Source organism: Argopecten irradians, chromosome 9, assembly GCF_041381155.1.
Source record: "Argopecten irradians isolate NY chromosome 9, Ai_NY, whole genome shotgun sequence".
Classification (NCBI taxonomy): Eukaryota; Metazoa; Mollusca; class Bivalvia; order Pectinida; family Pectinidae; genus Argopecten; species Argopecten irradians.
The window spans coordinates 17096557-17113423 of NC_091142.1; the positions used below are offsets into that span (position 1 = coordinate 17096557).

General features: G+C 34.0%; 1 protein-coding gene across 1 annotated transcript in view; it reads left to right on the forward strand.

Annotated features, from left to right (window-relative positions):
- Positions 1 to 2970: 2970 nt before the first annotated feature.
- Positions 2971 to 16867, forward strand: part of LOC138331643 (T-box transcription factor TBX2b-like) — a 65321-nt gene continuing 51424 nt past the window's right edge. The window contains exon 1 of the mRNA XM_069279366.1: positions 2971 to 3218. Within this exon, the coding sequence (XP_069135467.1) occupies positions 3157 to 3218 (62 nt within the window). The 5' untranslated portion in view covers positions 2971 to 3156. The remainder of the gene's footprint in view (positions 3219 to 16867) is intronic.

Here is a 16867-nt window from a genome sequence, read left to right on the forward strand (position 1 = left end):
TCTTTTCTTTGACGGTTGGACACGTTAAAGAATACTGCCGCGTCGTATTAAAGTCAATCGAATTGAATCGATGTATGCAGTTTTAATTCAAATATTGATAAATATTATGGACGTCTCGGCACGTCTCGGAATATAATCATATTGAAATATTTATGTTTATTGTAACTAACGCTATTATGATTATTTCATATGTTTTATCTTCACGTTGAAGTTGTTTAAGAAATAACCTAAAGTTAACAAAGTATATGATATAAAAAAAACCTGAAATGTTGTATTCAAATCCCGCTTCAGTAGCATTTTGTTTTAGTACATCGCGTTAGCATTGTTACCTATGGTTTTTGTGGGATTCCTTTTATACCTCACTGCACCACATGTCCCGTCTGACGTGTTTTCAGATAAAACTTTAATTTGAAGGATAGAAAAGGTATGGATACCGAGGGAGACTTGGCTCTGGAGTGCTGTTTTACGGCTATTTCCCGCCAAAACCACCAGGCGGAAGTGCCCCCCTCTCGTGCTGGAATTAATTGGCAAATGTTGATCGCGCTGTGTATTCCCTAGACGCGGATAGAAACCTTATAATTCGCTGATAAAATAATGGCAGAATTTCATATGATTGTCAATCAAATGGATAAATGTTCGTATTTCTGCACTGAGGTGGTTGTGAATTCGACATCCGTTCGGCGCCATTGTAAGAGCGAGGCCAGCGCGTGAAGGCGCGGTTACAGTGCCCGGATTACGAGTCCCCGCTCATCGTGCTTCACAGATTGACGGCAGAGCTGATAAGTAAGGAAAAGATTTGAATATAGTAACTTGTCTCCGTAATGTATAGATGTTGGTGATACCAGTGACGCCTTGCCATCTCTCTGCAATACCTGTAGACAGGGTCGGCCCGACCAGGGAACGAACCTACTAATGCTGCTCGTCAATATTCAACCGCTGGGTTACACAATCATCACTCTCCTGTGATTGAAGGCTTATTTGGTCTCCACATCGATATGTAATTAAATGGCGATTTGGTTAGAGTTTGCAGATAACATTTGGTGAAGAATTTTTGTTCGTTTATCGCAGTTCGTGGGGCTTTTCTTGCAGTCTCACACATGTTTGGTAAATAATTGCGATAGGTAGTAGATTAATTTGCTAATGAAAGCCGTCGGGAAAAAGTTTGTTTACGGAGTAAAGTAGATTATGAGAACCGGCAGATGTGTTGTTTTACCCTCTATTGTTCGGTTCGTGATGAAGACAAAGTCCGTTACTCCACTCTCTGATTACATACTACACAGCAAATGGAAAGGATTAAGATTACAGTTATTTAACTCATAAACTTAAAAGTGTTCTTTTATTATGAAGTCATCTAGGCCTGGTTCTATGTGACAAATGTAACAGAAAATAAATTGTTTAATTAATCGCACAGGTTAAATAAATAATTTAATACATTTCTTTTCCTCCTTTTTTTAAATGTTTCAGACAAAATTGTAAGGGTATATTTCATAATTACGTTTTAAATACCAAATTATACTGATACATTTTGATGTTTTGATAGCCGACTCCATCAGTGCTTACTACGCGGAAAACATTTAATTTCTGCAGTAAAAATATTTCTGCAGCCTTCATATTATTTCTACCTTATTCTCAGAAAGGTGTGTATCTATTAAAGCTATTTTCAATCATGACTAAGTTATCATGAAATTCCATATTATCTCTCGAAAGTTTTGTTAGTATTAAATTATCTTTCAGCAGGAATATATCTACAGTCTACACGGAAACTTCTCTAACGAAAGTGTGGACATTTATATTAGAAAGTGTTAAAATCATTTTCAGTCATGGTTCAGATGTCATGGACATTTTATATTATCTCTAAAAGGTTTGTTTTAAGAGACATGTTTATAAACATCTCATGATCAGGTGTCTAGAGCTATCGATGGAAACAGGAAAGAAGAAATCACTCGTTAATGTTATCCAAAATCCAAAACTATTTATGCCTGGTTATCTGTTGTGTCATGGATGTACATCATCTGATAATTCATTATTTGTCAGTTATTTTCCTCTCCCTTCATCTTTTTGAGGTGATCAATTGTCATTACGCGAATAGCCAGAATCATAGTTTCAAATGTTGTTATTTATATAATTTCGTGCAAAACATTCCACACGAAACAGTTTATGGTATAATTTTCAGATAGAAATTTGCTAAAAATATTGAATTTCAATGTCACGATTATTCTTTGTTCTAGATTTAATAGTAAAATTTCATTTATACTACACTATGATATTTTAAGATTATTTAATCCTTATTATTAGAATGAAACATATTTCATAAAAAATATACAAAATAAAGTAGACAATTATGTTATGATTATCATAAAATAGGCTGATAAGCATGCATGCTGTTTTCGGCATCTGATTTACTGACAACAAATACACATTGTGCATATAAAAAGTTCAGGTTCATGTCCTCGTTTGCTTTGATTATCTCCCTTGAGTACAATGTTTAGGGTGTAGTGTCAACAAAAACGACATGGCAGGACTCGTGTAAAGCGTTCAGCACAAGTCGACATACTGAAATAGTTCATTTTCACATGAAGAATTCTGAAACAATATGTTACTTCAGATATAAACATTTCAACTTGAAATCATTCATTTTCAATCATTGAAAAAAACATAATTATTTAAAACATAATTTCAACCAACAGTAATTGATCTTTATAGAAAAATTTCAATGAAATATTTCAAATTATTTATTTTATTTATTTCATATAAAGTTTATCTTAATGTAAATATCGCAGAAACATTGCTTATCTGCTATTCACCATTGCCATTCATCGATAACAATAGTCATTGTTCCGTTCTGTCATAGAGACAAAATCAAAGTGACCTCGGACAGCTACTCAAAATATGGTAATCCCGCACTAAATGGAACCAGGAAAGGGTGAAATCTCGGTGGCCATTAAAATTGAGTAAAACTTCGAGGACAATGCATGTTAGTGATGCTAGTCCACCCATGAGATAACACCGGTCGGGGCAGGCCAGCACGGTTATACCCATTCACCTATGTAATACTGCGTCACAGCTTACATGGACGCCATGTTGACTTATTTACACAGTTCTGTATCACTGTGGCATTAGACAGATTCCGTGAGGACAGTCTGTGTCCAGAAGGGGATGATGGAGAGACTGTTTGGATCATGGCCTTCTCCTCTCGCGCCCAAACAGTTTCACGTGAGGTAAGGACCACTCCTTCCTATCACAGATGTATTTGGTCCCTTGACCGATCCAACGGTTTTATTAGTACACTTGATATTACACCTTATACTACCCGGAGTGGTGCAATTTTTAGATAAAATTGCGATATTCCTTGCAAAATATTTATAGCCAAAACTATATTGCAAACAGGACTGATGTTGGCTGCAAAATATTGGAATCAACAAAATTAAAATGAACACAAAAAATATTTCTTCAAGTGAAAATGTTTATTATTTATTAACAGAGATACGAATAGAAGGTTGTGGTTAGAAGAAATATTGCAAATTACATAGAATAAACGATGTTTACAATAAAATAACAAATATATTGTAAACAGAAATTTCTTGTCCAGTTAAAATTCCCATGAAATAAATCTCTCACGTGTATGCTAATTGTGCAACAGAACGAAAAGCCACATGAGTTGTAAACAAATATGTGAGGTACAACAGGACGGAAGGCTATGAGCTTCGTAAACACAGACGTAGGTGCATAAACATTTATATCTAAAAAAAACTTTCAACTGCAAAAATAAATGGAAACTATCATTGTCATATGTGGGTGTAGTTGATATGTTCCGGAGAAAACAACATTTTGAGAATTATCAAAATGACATCATTTAATCGCTTTAGTATTCCTCAGACTGAAAAACTGCCAAATAATTCATACAAAAAATTGCATTACCCAATACTAGTCTTGATGGCTAGACGTGATCGTGTATATTAAATGAGTGTTAATTAGGCGTTCAATTAAAATAACTTATTCCAGCTGGCAATAAAACGCAAAATCATTCAGAAAACAATGTAGCTGTAAAACTTTAAATATTTTTTACTATATTTTTTGATGTGCTGAATTAATTTCAAATCATTTAACGTAAATTGACGTTTCTCATGCAATCTCCTTCCTTGTGATTGTTTATAAATAATGACAGAGCTACATGTTCGATGTAATTAAATTACCAACACCATGTTGGCAGTTATTTCACAAGGATTCAATATTTATGTTATTGTTATCGCCTTTTTTGTTATAATTAGATTAGAAAACTTTTTGATTCCCCTGGGTCCCCACTGACCAGATGGAATATTTGAAAACTCCCTCAAAATGATTATGTCAACAGCAAACATCGCCATTTATTGAACAAAAAACGCATTTTCTAGAAGAAAAACACATCAATTATTCAGTACAATTTTACATAATCTATCCCTTTAAAATTAATATTATTTCTGATATTTTGATTTTGATAATGTTTTATCTGAAATTTTAAGCAGCGCAAATAATTAACACAAGAAAAAGAAATGTCAGCCTTGCAATATGAAAATAAAAATTATTTTCCTAAACTATTGTCTGCAGATAATGTTTCGTTGAATGTGTTAAGTGTGATTTCCATTATTGTTGTAACTATATGCATTATAATTTGAAAATAAGCTATAGCAATAGTTCGATAATTTTTATTTTTCAATTTTATATTATCGTGTTTCAAATTTAGAAAATAATGTTTCTTTGAAGCTTCGAAAATTCAAAATATTATTTAATTTGTGGGAAAGATTTAGGCATTGTCATAGTTTTATAGTTATGGAAATAATTAGTTTAAGGTAAAATTGTTTACTGAAAGATGCTCCATCGCTGACAAATGGTATTTTTTCACTATCAAAAACAGGAGCAGACGATTTAGTATTTTTCTTCAGTTTCAAAGGTTGCTTACTTTACACCATTACCATCATTGAAAAGTTTGAGGTTCTTATTTTACTTCATGTTAAAAATATGAAAAATAATTAATTGTATCCCGAAAAAATTCCGTGGCACTATATCTTATATGGAATGAAGTAATCATTGCGCATGCACCAAAGGCGAAATCGATTATTTTATGTTATTTTTTGTGTTAATTAGGCATATATATACACGATTAAACACCAATTATTGTTCAAATGATGAATATCATTTATGCTCTATCGGCGATGGACCATCTTTAATCTTAAAGTAATATCACAAAAGGGACAACTTATTTCAACTGATAAAGTGTGTTTAGAAACATAATAAATTATCACGAAATATGCACTTCCGTGGACTTTTACCTGGGAGATGTATTATCATTTTAATAATACCTGGTGAATTGGTACTTGAGCTATAAACATTATATAAACACATATACAACACACGAACTTACCTGTAAATGTTACACAGTACATGTGCATAGATAATGTAACTTCAGTACACACATGTGCACACCAATTTATCCTCCTTTTATGTGCCGGATATAGTTATACAAGTGAACACAGCGATATCTTGGAGGACACAATATCCCAATCTAATAAATTTAGACTTCGTGATGAATACCTATTAACCGACGCGAATCAGTATCCGTTCTATACTGAAATATGTAATAGTGTATCACCATGCCGTAAAGTCGTAGCAGATTATTAGTTTGAGTGTTTTTTTTTTTTTTTTTTACATAAGATGTCCCTCAGGTATGTCTTTTGAAAATTTAGGAACCTATCCTTTTGTTGATCCACAAGTGTCCATAGTAAAAAATAAGTTCCTCCCCCATCAAAATAAATTGATAAACAAATTAATAAGTTAATAAACAAATCAATAAATAACAGACAATAACTTTCAATAAGTTGTTTAAAGCATTTTACAAGCACATTTTTAGCAATAAAAAACGTATTCGACAGTTGTCTTCTGGAAACAAAATTCAGTTACAGAAATACATTGCATGCTATCGGCCTAATTCATATGGTTGATTTACTGTTAAATATAAGTTGTTAACTACATTAATTTCATTAAGTATTTAATTATCTTGGTATTTGCTTACATACAATTCTACAAATAAATTATTTTCAGTTGGAAGAAACTTCATACTGAGTGTAATGAATTGAACTGGACTATAAAATTTGAAAATGCTACAATTTATTATTACTAATTGTGATTTGTGGATAATATTTTTGTATTTTTTGGTGTTTAAAATTGTATTGGGTGTTGTCAGTGTTGACATAGAATGACAATACAATAAATACACAATTAAAATATGTTCAGAAATCAAAGTTAACCCTAATGATAATGCTCCAATACTTTTTAAATATTTTAACAACACAAATGTCAATAAGCTAAGCATCAGTTCATTATATAGAGGAAAATCATGATTTACCTGCATAAAAATTTTTATTACTCTTGTATTTCTAATACCTTTTCGGAGACCAATTTATCAGCTTGAAATGTAATTGATAAGTATCTACGAGTTTTCTTAATACAATAAGTATTTGTACTCGTGAACACTTGATCTGAAGCTACAATCGGTCGCTTTGGTATTACTGATTCAGGAATCAATTAATATTGATATTTGTTTGTGAAATTGAAAACCGTGTTAAGTAAGAATATCTGTTTTAGATTTTTAAAAACAAAACAAAATGAAGAAAAAGAAAAAAATTGTGTTATGAGAAGGGTTTCTCAATTTGCTATTAACACATTCACAGTATTAATGTTAATTAATGTTAATTAAACATGATATGAAGAGTAATTATTAATTGTCAACTTTTGGTTTGTAATATTTTTCATCACGACAAGAAACACAAAATGTCCATTGGATTTAAAGAAAAAATGTAATGAAAAATATGTTATGAACAGATATTTCATTTTAATCTCACATTTCTCTTGATGATAACAAATGTATGTGTCAAAATAGGATTTGTGATGGGGAGTATTGAATTACTTGTAAAAAGCCATACTTAATCCGGAATTTACGTCACCGGTTGTTTGTTTTACTTGTATGTATATCACAAATTTGTCACCTAGGAATTGAGAATATCGAATGAAGAAGGTCAGCGTTGTTCTAAAATGAATTCAGAGAAATGTTTGGTATTCAATGTAAATCAGATTGATCTTCGTCAATAGAACCATCTAGTCTGAACTGTGAAGGAGTGACAGCTGAAGCCTGATTACTGCTAAACACACTGTCTATCACAAGCATCATAATGGCTTGACAATTTCATCCTCAGTGCGTCGTTAAAGTTAAGTACACTATACAGAGCGGCGATGAAAGAAAAGTGCAATGATGATTCGATGACGACGACTTGGTGAATAAAATCGACGATAATGTTTATAATTGTGGTTATTTCCTTTTCATTTCTAATTGTAAATCGAAATTATTTAAAAAATAATTTTATTATTATGTATTTGGCGACAGTTGTTAGACTAAGAAATAAATTTTGATAAATTAGTTTTTCGCTTAATTAATGATAACCAAAACAGACTGGCAGTAAAGTCAGAGATAATTGTGAACATTAACCCTTGGCGTTTTGAACAGTGTCATTTTTAATATTCATCATGGCACGATTTTAACAACATATCAGATTACGTTTTAAAAAGGAAGTAACACATGTTAACGATGCGCATGACGGAAGTCCCTTGGGGAAAACAATCGCGAGACTGTCTGAAAAGGCCCGGGGAACAGGGAAAGGGCATAATCAGTGAGCGAACGTGTCAACAGCGCGTTACCATGTAAATTAAATCTCAGTTTAAAGCTGGATTTGAGGAAAGAGATCATCTGCCCCCGCGAGATAACCACCACGTGACCGCCATCTTGTCAGAATCGGTTAAACATTCCGAAGACAAATGCTTCAGCGACTATGTATGGACCTAACCAATTATATAATGAGCTGCCCCAGTGGCTCAATCATAGTACTTCCATATAATTAACTATCCTGCATGCAAACTGGTTAGTGTCATATTTGATAAGATTAAATTCTTATTTTTTATTTATTTACAAACAAAACTAAAGATCCAAAGATGATTTGGTGTGACGGTAACTTTCATTACATAGCATTTTATCAGCCCATCAGAAAGTTTCGTTTTATGATAGGATTGCCAGGGATTTTTGTGTAGCGGGGCGGCGGGCCAGATGGAATCTTTCCTTGGCAGTAAAATGGACTAATTACCCTGTCGTTTATAACGTAAGGTTTCAGATTTTTTTAGTTATTAACGGGACAGTCTGTTGTTTCGATCATTCAAGTTTAATGTTAAGTTTACCCGATTTATAAATCTGACAAGACAACAATCCGCTATTGTAAACAGAACAGGAATATGTTTATATCTTCTTTAAAGACACCAATAAAATTTTATTGATGGAACCATGTAATCCGCCATCAAAAAAGTTTAAAGGAAATGAAAGGGAATAATTTCCAATAAAAAATCTGTTTCGGTGTCTGCAATCTGGTTTGTTTCAGCTAGCATGAAGTCACGTGACATGTTTAACTTTAGCATGTCTATCATAGCGTTCATGAAACCACTAATATAGACAGTAAATTGGGTAAATTCAACGATATTTTAATCCGTAAAATACCATTCGTCTGGTCCATATTTCCTCTGAGTCCTTACACATAGCTAAAATTGATATGAAATGAGGTCAATTTCGCAAGAAAATTCTAGGTCAATGCCATAGTAACCACAAAAACGCGTTTCTATGTGACATTTTTGTGTGATATCCAGGAACTGACCGCGGGAAAATTTCTACATGCCAATGGGCATTAATTTCACCTGAAATCAAATGAGTGGGATGCAGTTTTGTAGCACATCTCACTGTCTTATCTTTTAAACTTGATTTTTTTATTCTAAATTAGTATCATTGCCAAGAAATGCGTAGAAGTATAGAGTAAATAGATACTGGATGTAAATCAATAAAACGTACGGCGAATTCTGGCTTTTGTAAACAAGTTGATCATCTATTGTCTTCATTGTTCAAGGGCAAACATTTCATGTGCAAATCTTAATGAGTTTGTGTCATTTAACGTCACATTAAAACCAAAACATAGATTCCAAATATTGTCAAGAATGCATGAATGAGGAAAATGATATAAGAGCAACGAAAGGTGATTTTGCTATAGTTTTAAAAATAAATAAAGGACAGAGAGTGTAGGTTTTACCGCTGGTTGCCAGTTCGAATATGCATTGCTCAGCTTAGAGCGACTGTCAGCGGAGATAACAATGAAAATTATTTTTGAGGACTATAAACAACCAATTGTCATAATGATTGTATTATATATTTTATCTATAAATCATTCCATGCTGCAATATTACATCTAAACATAAAAAGTGACCAGTAATCAAATTCACGTTCCGCTTTCTGCCTGAATTACATATATATTAAAGTGGAGTTTTAAAATAAGAATTCACGGTTTTAGTTAAAATTAAAGTTAAAGTATCGTCGCATCGCTGTTATCTGTCTAATTAAACACGTTTAAATAAATTAATTGACATATTGATATACTTCAAAACCATGCCCTACAATTGAAATCCAATTATCCACTGTGATGTATGGGATTCTTTAAACCACAACGGGGATTTGACCCGTGACCCTTGACATCTAACCCAAATTATGTTGACCGAGACGATCAATTTTTCATATGTTTTAATGCATGCTATTATTTCAAGAAAACAAATAGTAGTTTGCTGCCCTCTTTAGGTTCTTGTCAAGTTCGTAGGATTCATAAATTCCTAAAACTTACCCGGCATCACATGACCTATGACCCCTAACACATTGACCCTTTCCAGACCAGGACTGCGCAATCAACGACACGTGATCCTGAACTGTTGTAATCAACTAATATTACGACCTTGATAGTATACGATAGTGCGTGAGGTCTTTGGAGTTAGGACTAGGTGTTGGTTTGCACACATTGCTATTGTTCCTCACGTTTATGCCATACTCACCTATTACAAACAGACGTCAGTATAAATCAGAAGTCCTCAAAGACTCTTACACCCTTCATTAGAGGCACAAGAATACATTAGACAATGCAGTCTTATTTCAAACACGCCGCCGCCCGATAACAACACTAATAGCCGACCGAGATCCTACCAATAATAATATACAAATTCCCAGTCGTGTTGTTCCTGTCCATATTTTTTGTATCACCATAAAGATATACTCATAGATATGTACTACTCAATCGCTCAATCGGATAGACTAGCACGTTGATGTTTTCAACACTTTAAACCCAGTAATACGTGTCTGTAAACCCCTACTTTTAGCCTTGGTCAATAGCTGCAGTCCTTTACTATAGTAAATCCCCGACACTAAATTTCGTACTTCTTTTGTTTAACTACAAAATGTGTTAAATGCAGCATGAATTTAGTTCTTTGTTTGTATGCAAGCCTTCACAAATTATCGACCCTTGTGGTAGTTTGTCACGCGAAAAAAACAGCAATTTCTTTCCGAAACAGACAAAATTAAAATTACAAGCCGAAAAGGCAAGGCACACTCGGATATCACCGAAGAAATCCGATCTATTCCGTCACCCAGGGTGATCTGGCAACGTGACGTCACAACAGTGTTTATGAATGAATGTTGGGTCTCAAATTTCGGTCAAAACAAGGGGAAATTAAGCCCGGGTCGTAAAGAAGTCTCGGACCAGACATTTAAAGATCTTAGAATTCAATTATACAGTTGTGTGCTATAAAATAAAGCCAACAAAAATGTTTCTCTTAGTTTGCAATTTAAATTGAATGACGATTATGATTGTGATCACTTCGGACAAATCATTGACATATACTATCCTTTAGTCCTACGTTTTCATTACTGATGTTGGTAACCTACGTATTTGTTGAGATGAAACGGGTTATATATATACCACTGCAATTCTGATGTATAACCGCTTATAAAAATTAATTGCTTCTTTGATTTCATATAAGTACGTTCCATGTTCCATTAAGTGTTAAATTGCAAATTACTGATGAACCGTTTCATTATTAGATTTACCTCAACGCCTTTGGATTTGGATAACTTGTTCTACCGATTATATTATTGAATATTGAATATCGGTTAACACACGTCATGATTTCATTTTTATAGGAATATTCGATAAAAAGTAAATTGAATATGATTGAAAAAAAATCGAAATCATTAAATACTGGAAAACTTGAATACCCATCTCACAGTTACAGGTTCTGACATTCCCTGTCATTGCATATAAGGTGTAAGTGAAGGTATGTGTGTGATTGAAAGTGCAAATAAGTCGTCTCTGTGAGAGGACAAATGTGTATTTTGTTGTTTTGCTTATTATGGCTGAACATTTATTTCTAAAAAAAATCATTTATGTTTTTAAATATTGGATTTGCTTTTGCTCAATTATAAACAAGAAACCTGTACGTACGTAATAAGATTCGTTCATGGTTCTCTTTATTCAATAAAACAGCAGCTTATGGTTGGAAAACATATGAAGCCCTACAATAAAACAGTTAATAACATAAATTGGTTGTCATAAAACATAAAACGATGGTTTATTCACATTCATACCAAAAATTTAATTTGGTTCTGACATTTCGAAAATTGAACAAAAGAACCATTGCAAACAAAGTAATAAAATTTGAACAATTTTTTTCTAGAATTATCGTGCTGGTTGTCAAATTAATCAGTTGCGCACACAAAACAACACAAAGTTGTAGACAACAGACGTTAACAATACCTTTTTACAATAAAAAGAAAATTAATTTCTAACTGATGACGAACAAACAATAGTTTGAGCTCAAAGTAGTTAGATCAAACAAAGATATCTTAACAATAAAGTGCTATGTGTCAAAAATTAATTATCAAGTCGTTATATTACCTTAACCCGAAAAATATTGCATTAAGAGAAAAGAATTTAAACTATTCTTCCGTTACTATATTGTATAGTTTGTGATACATTACATGAAATAGACACACGACCATTGTAACGACGTTACGATTACAGCTTCCGTTACTATATTGTATAGTTTGTGATACATTACATGAAATAGACACACGACCATTGTAACGACGTTACAGTCCCAGATTCAGTGGTGAGGTGGTTGTGTTATGCAGAATGATACACAAGAAGGACCACCGGGTATTTTACACAACGTTTGATGTGGTTATTAGTCGACACATCTCGCCATCTCTACCTGGTCAGAGTAACTGTTCATGTCAGCCCAACACATCAAACATCCAATCTCCTCTCGTGTCATTTTTATAGTGTAAAAATGTGGATTTCACTATCTTTCATTTCTTTTTAAGTGAAAGAACCTACATAAAACCTGATAAGAGATCATGCCATTTTGACATTTAAGTTAACTACACGCCGATTCACAATGGCCTAGTGATATTGTGTCATTTTAAGTTTCAATTATTAAAAACTGCAAAAAAAAGAGGTAATGAATTGAATAAACTATGCAATTGTTACGAAGCAGAAAGGAGTTTAAGGCACAACGGACAATAAATCTCTCTCTAAAAAGCAACCCGAAGATCGTATCACCCTTGTTCTGGATGATAAAAGGATAAAAAGGGAAAGAGCCGAACGTCAAACATGACTACCACACAAAAAGCCTGTCTGTGAGTGCCCGGATAGAGCTGCAGAAAGAGTGTGCCCTAGCTAGATGTATCGATACCACCAACCATAAATGCATTTAGGAGATGACGCCTTTTAGGAAGCGAGCGATATGCGCTACAGTCTCGAGGGGCCACGCGTTAGAAGCCCTGCACGCATCCTCGGTGTAACACAGTGCGTAATGTGCAACAAGAGATAGGGCTTTAATTAGGGAGCTCGGACGGCCGCTGATGGAGGGGGTATCACGACACGAATACAGTCGCAGAGGACTCTCAGGAGGACTGCTGATGCGACAAGGTTCCGCTTTGTCTGATGTTTTGCATAAAATCATGACTACTTTAAATGTAATACTCGTTTTCTGAGTTTATATTGTGTGAAATCTTGGCTTGGCATTCCAACAAAAACCGTGAGTGCCATCTCTAAGGACGCGGAGGGTGGGAAAAGTAATTTACACTCGTGTACAGATCGCGGAGGAGCGGGGCCGTCGGGTGGCGATTGGACCTGATGCGAAGATGTCATGCAACTCGCCGATTACTCGTGTGGCACTTTGTGAACGAAAACTTAAGCCTTATGACATTCGCTCTTTGACGGACGCTAATGAGAGATAACATTACGCCAGGATTAGCTGTTCTCTCTGCTGTTCTATGAATATTCATTCCACTAAACACACGGTAACGTTATGCCTGTGAATGGTCCCCTGATGTACGCTAAGTTGTACAAATCGATTCCAGTTCTCTATCATTACGGCACGTGTTGTCCCCTCCATCAACGTCACGTGACCCTAGGGAGACGGTTATTGGCACCAGTAAAATGGCGACCAGCCCTTTAACTCCCCATCAATATACATAATGTTATCACTAAGGCCGATAGTCGATAGCCTATTGTTACTAATAAGTGGAGGATTGATAAAAACCGCGACTTTCCGATTCAGTGTTAAAAGTTATCTGAAAGGTTCTGTAACAACTGTCTGTTGTTGTTACCAGAAAACAATATTATATGTGTTTGTTTCAGTACTGCGCGTGCAGCGAAATGCATTTGCATATGTTGCTTTAAAACTGTTTAACTTTTTTATAAGCTTTACAGAGTCTCTGTTAAACAAAAATAATATGCAAATGTTTTCAAATAATGGAAATGTCTGGTAAGCATTTCTTTCACTGTTCAAGTGATGTATTTATTAGCCCTTGCTTTCAATTATCGTACTGCCAAGGCTTTATCGGTGCCTTTTATACAGATCTGCGTCATCAAATTGTTTCTTTCTGTTTATACTGTATAGTTGTGTATTTTCGCAATTTTCTCATAAACTAATTCTAGAGGAGAGTCTAACATCAATACAGTCTACCCTCGATACACCGCCATTTTTGTTCTTGTTTTTAATTGTCGGTGTAAAGAGGGTGGCGGTAGTATCGAATTGGACAAGAAATTGCAATTCAAATATAATATCTTTTATTACATTCAAATCAGAAAAAAACACAAGTTTACATTACTTTTTTAGGTAGCGTAGTGATCTATTGTTTTGAATGTTTTGAGATTTATATGTGTGATGTCGATTTTTCACAGCAATACATTAGTGTTCTTCATATATACAGTTATCTTACTTGTCCACTTTATTCGTGAGCATCTAACTTCTTGGAGCAAATAAATTACAAATAGTAAAAATCAAGAATAACAAAGTCTTTCTAACGAAAATAGCATTCGTTTTATTTACAGTGGTTAACGTCCTATAAACAAAAGGGTCATTTCAGGACGACCTCCCCCTTATCTGATGTTTATTTGTAGGGATTATATAGTAGATGTATATGTGTTTCGGGATTACTCTTGACTACTTTATAATGGTATCTAAGCAACCAAAGGCAATAATTTGGCTGGATTTTTTTTTTTTTTTTTTTTTTTTTTGCAAAATTGTATTTCAAAGGATAACTCAACGACAATTTAGTACAATCATGATGATTACTGAAGAAAATCATATCTATGTTTTAGCAGTGATTGTTCTTATTGGCATTCAGATCCTTAAAGTTTCATCGCCGCAAAACTATTTAGATTTGCAGTACTGATGAATTAATTCTCAATATGAAACATGGTGTTTTGTTTGCTTCAAATGTACATTTCAAAAATGCTGACAGGTTTACAGATAAAATCACATATTAATGGAAAAACAATTTATTTTGATATTGTATGTACAGTAATTCTATAATACACACAGTGTTGATCATTTCATATTTCAATTCAAACATGATGTATGGTTGGAGATGTGTTCAAATAGCAGAAATAATGCAGAGATAATCTAATTATGACACTGTACACTAATTGACAGCCCATCCCATTAAGGAATTAGTGTAAAGTGATTAATAGTCCATTCTATTTATAGACAGGATTATCTCCCAATGTTTGAAAGAACTGACTAACATGAAATATTTGTGGGTACTTTCTTTCGGAGAGTTTACATATTATTTCGTGAGTAGAAATATTCGTGGTCAGCCAGCCCATATAACAATTTTAACTTTATCATATGCAATAAATCTCACTGTTTTGATAGCCGTGGTTCAAAATTAATCACGAAAACAGCCAAAGTCTGTACACAACGTCAATTCCCAACGTCAATTTATTCATTTGTTGTAGTTTCGTTTTCCTTATAAAATTTATTATAACCGTGTCGCTAATTCCGTGTGTTAGTATGTTCGTTTGTGGAATCATCTTGTTTGTTCTTTGAATTAACGTCCACGACAAATATACAGAAAGCTGATTGGTTGATCGGTATGGATTAGTCTTAATATACTCTTTAACAGATACTGTCCACCCATGAGGAAATATGGTCTTAATGGCCAGGTTGAGTTGAGTTGAAATTGGTCATTTGGGACCTTGGAAAAGTGGTCTTATTTAGCAGGTGGTCTTGATGTTGAAGTGGTCGCTAATCAGGTTTTACTGTAGTTACTGTAAAACACAAATAAAATGAGCAATCTAACATGGATTCTTTTTCGACAGTTAGCCAAGAAACAATTCAACAACATTGCACTCTTTTGTTTTGTAATCGTCCATTGTTCAGAGCATGGAAGGTTCGTACTTTACTTTTTCTTTGATATCGATTTTTTTTTCTTATTTTGATAATTAATTTTACAGTTTAATATCTATCCGAATGTATTTATATGGAAATGTGCAGACATTCAAGTAAGACACACAACTAGTCGATGACACTAGAAACAATTAAGGTAAAATCTTTTATCAAGATTTCTGCGTGTTTGTCATTATTTGATAGGTATAAATTCGTACGTTAACAATGATATATATATATTAATAAATAATAATTTTTGTACCAAATAATGGATACCGAAAACAGGGGAAAAATAACAAAAGCAAGTACAATTGCTATTATAATAATTTATTGTTTTTTGCATTGAAAGGCATTCATCATGTCCAGACAATGAATATCGACCTCACAGAACAAACACTTTAACCAATATGTGCTTTACAAATTACGTATAATCTGAAACCGTCATATTGATGGGTGACGTGCCAGGTTGGCTGCGGACCTGCAGTATCCAATATGGCGGCGCCCCTTCAGGGAAGTGTTCCGGGTGTTCATTTTAACATTAAAAGATTATACACGGCTCCATTCCATTTCCTACACCCGGACCGCATATACACACGGCATCATGCCACTTAGATCGGTCGTAAAAGGGGGTAGTGTGTTTTACTGTTTTACACGTCAAAATATCATTTCGCCTCTGTGGACGGAAGTAGATACGTATTACACGTGCACGATATGTTCTAAACGCGCGCGTGACGATTTTAACGGATATTGGATAGCTGATGGATTATCCACGGAGGATCCAAACCTTTCGTGATATACTCTGAATGCAATCATTCGAATTTGAAACTGAAATTAGTTAGTTTCGAGGTACTTATTGGATTATAGAAATTTTTACTCCGTTGTTTAGCGTTTTCACGGTAATACGATATACGTGTGTTGACCAGGCGGGGCTGTTATTGATTTTAACACTACATATGATATTCTAATGCGCATGCATCAGTATAGCTCACCGGCTCCAATGGTCGGTCCGAAACACGTCTTTGTTATATTACTAATTTCCATTACGGCAAAGGTGCGTCCGAGATAGGCTTGTCGAGTTGTGAAAACATGTACTTAAAGAACATTATATTGCCTTTCAAACCCCTCGTTATGCTTTATAGCCGATTAATTTCGCAGGTTTATATTTCGCGATATATTGACAAAGAGAAAAATAATAATTTCAACCAAAGTGAATTTCGGAACCAGCCTAAAGGAATGTATATGACTAACCTAT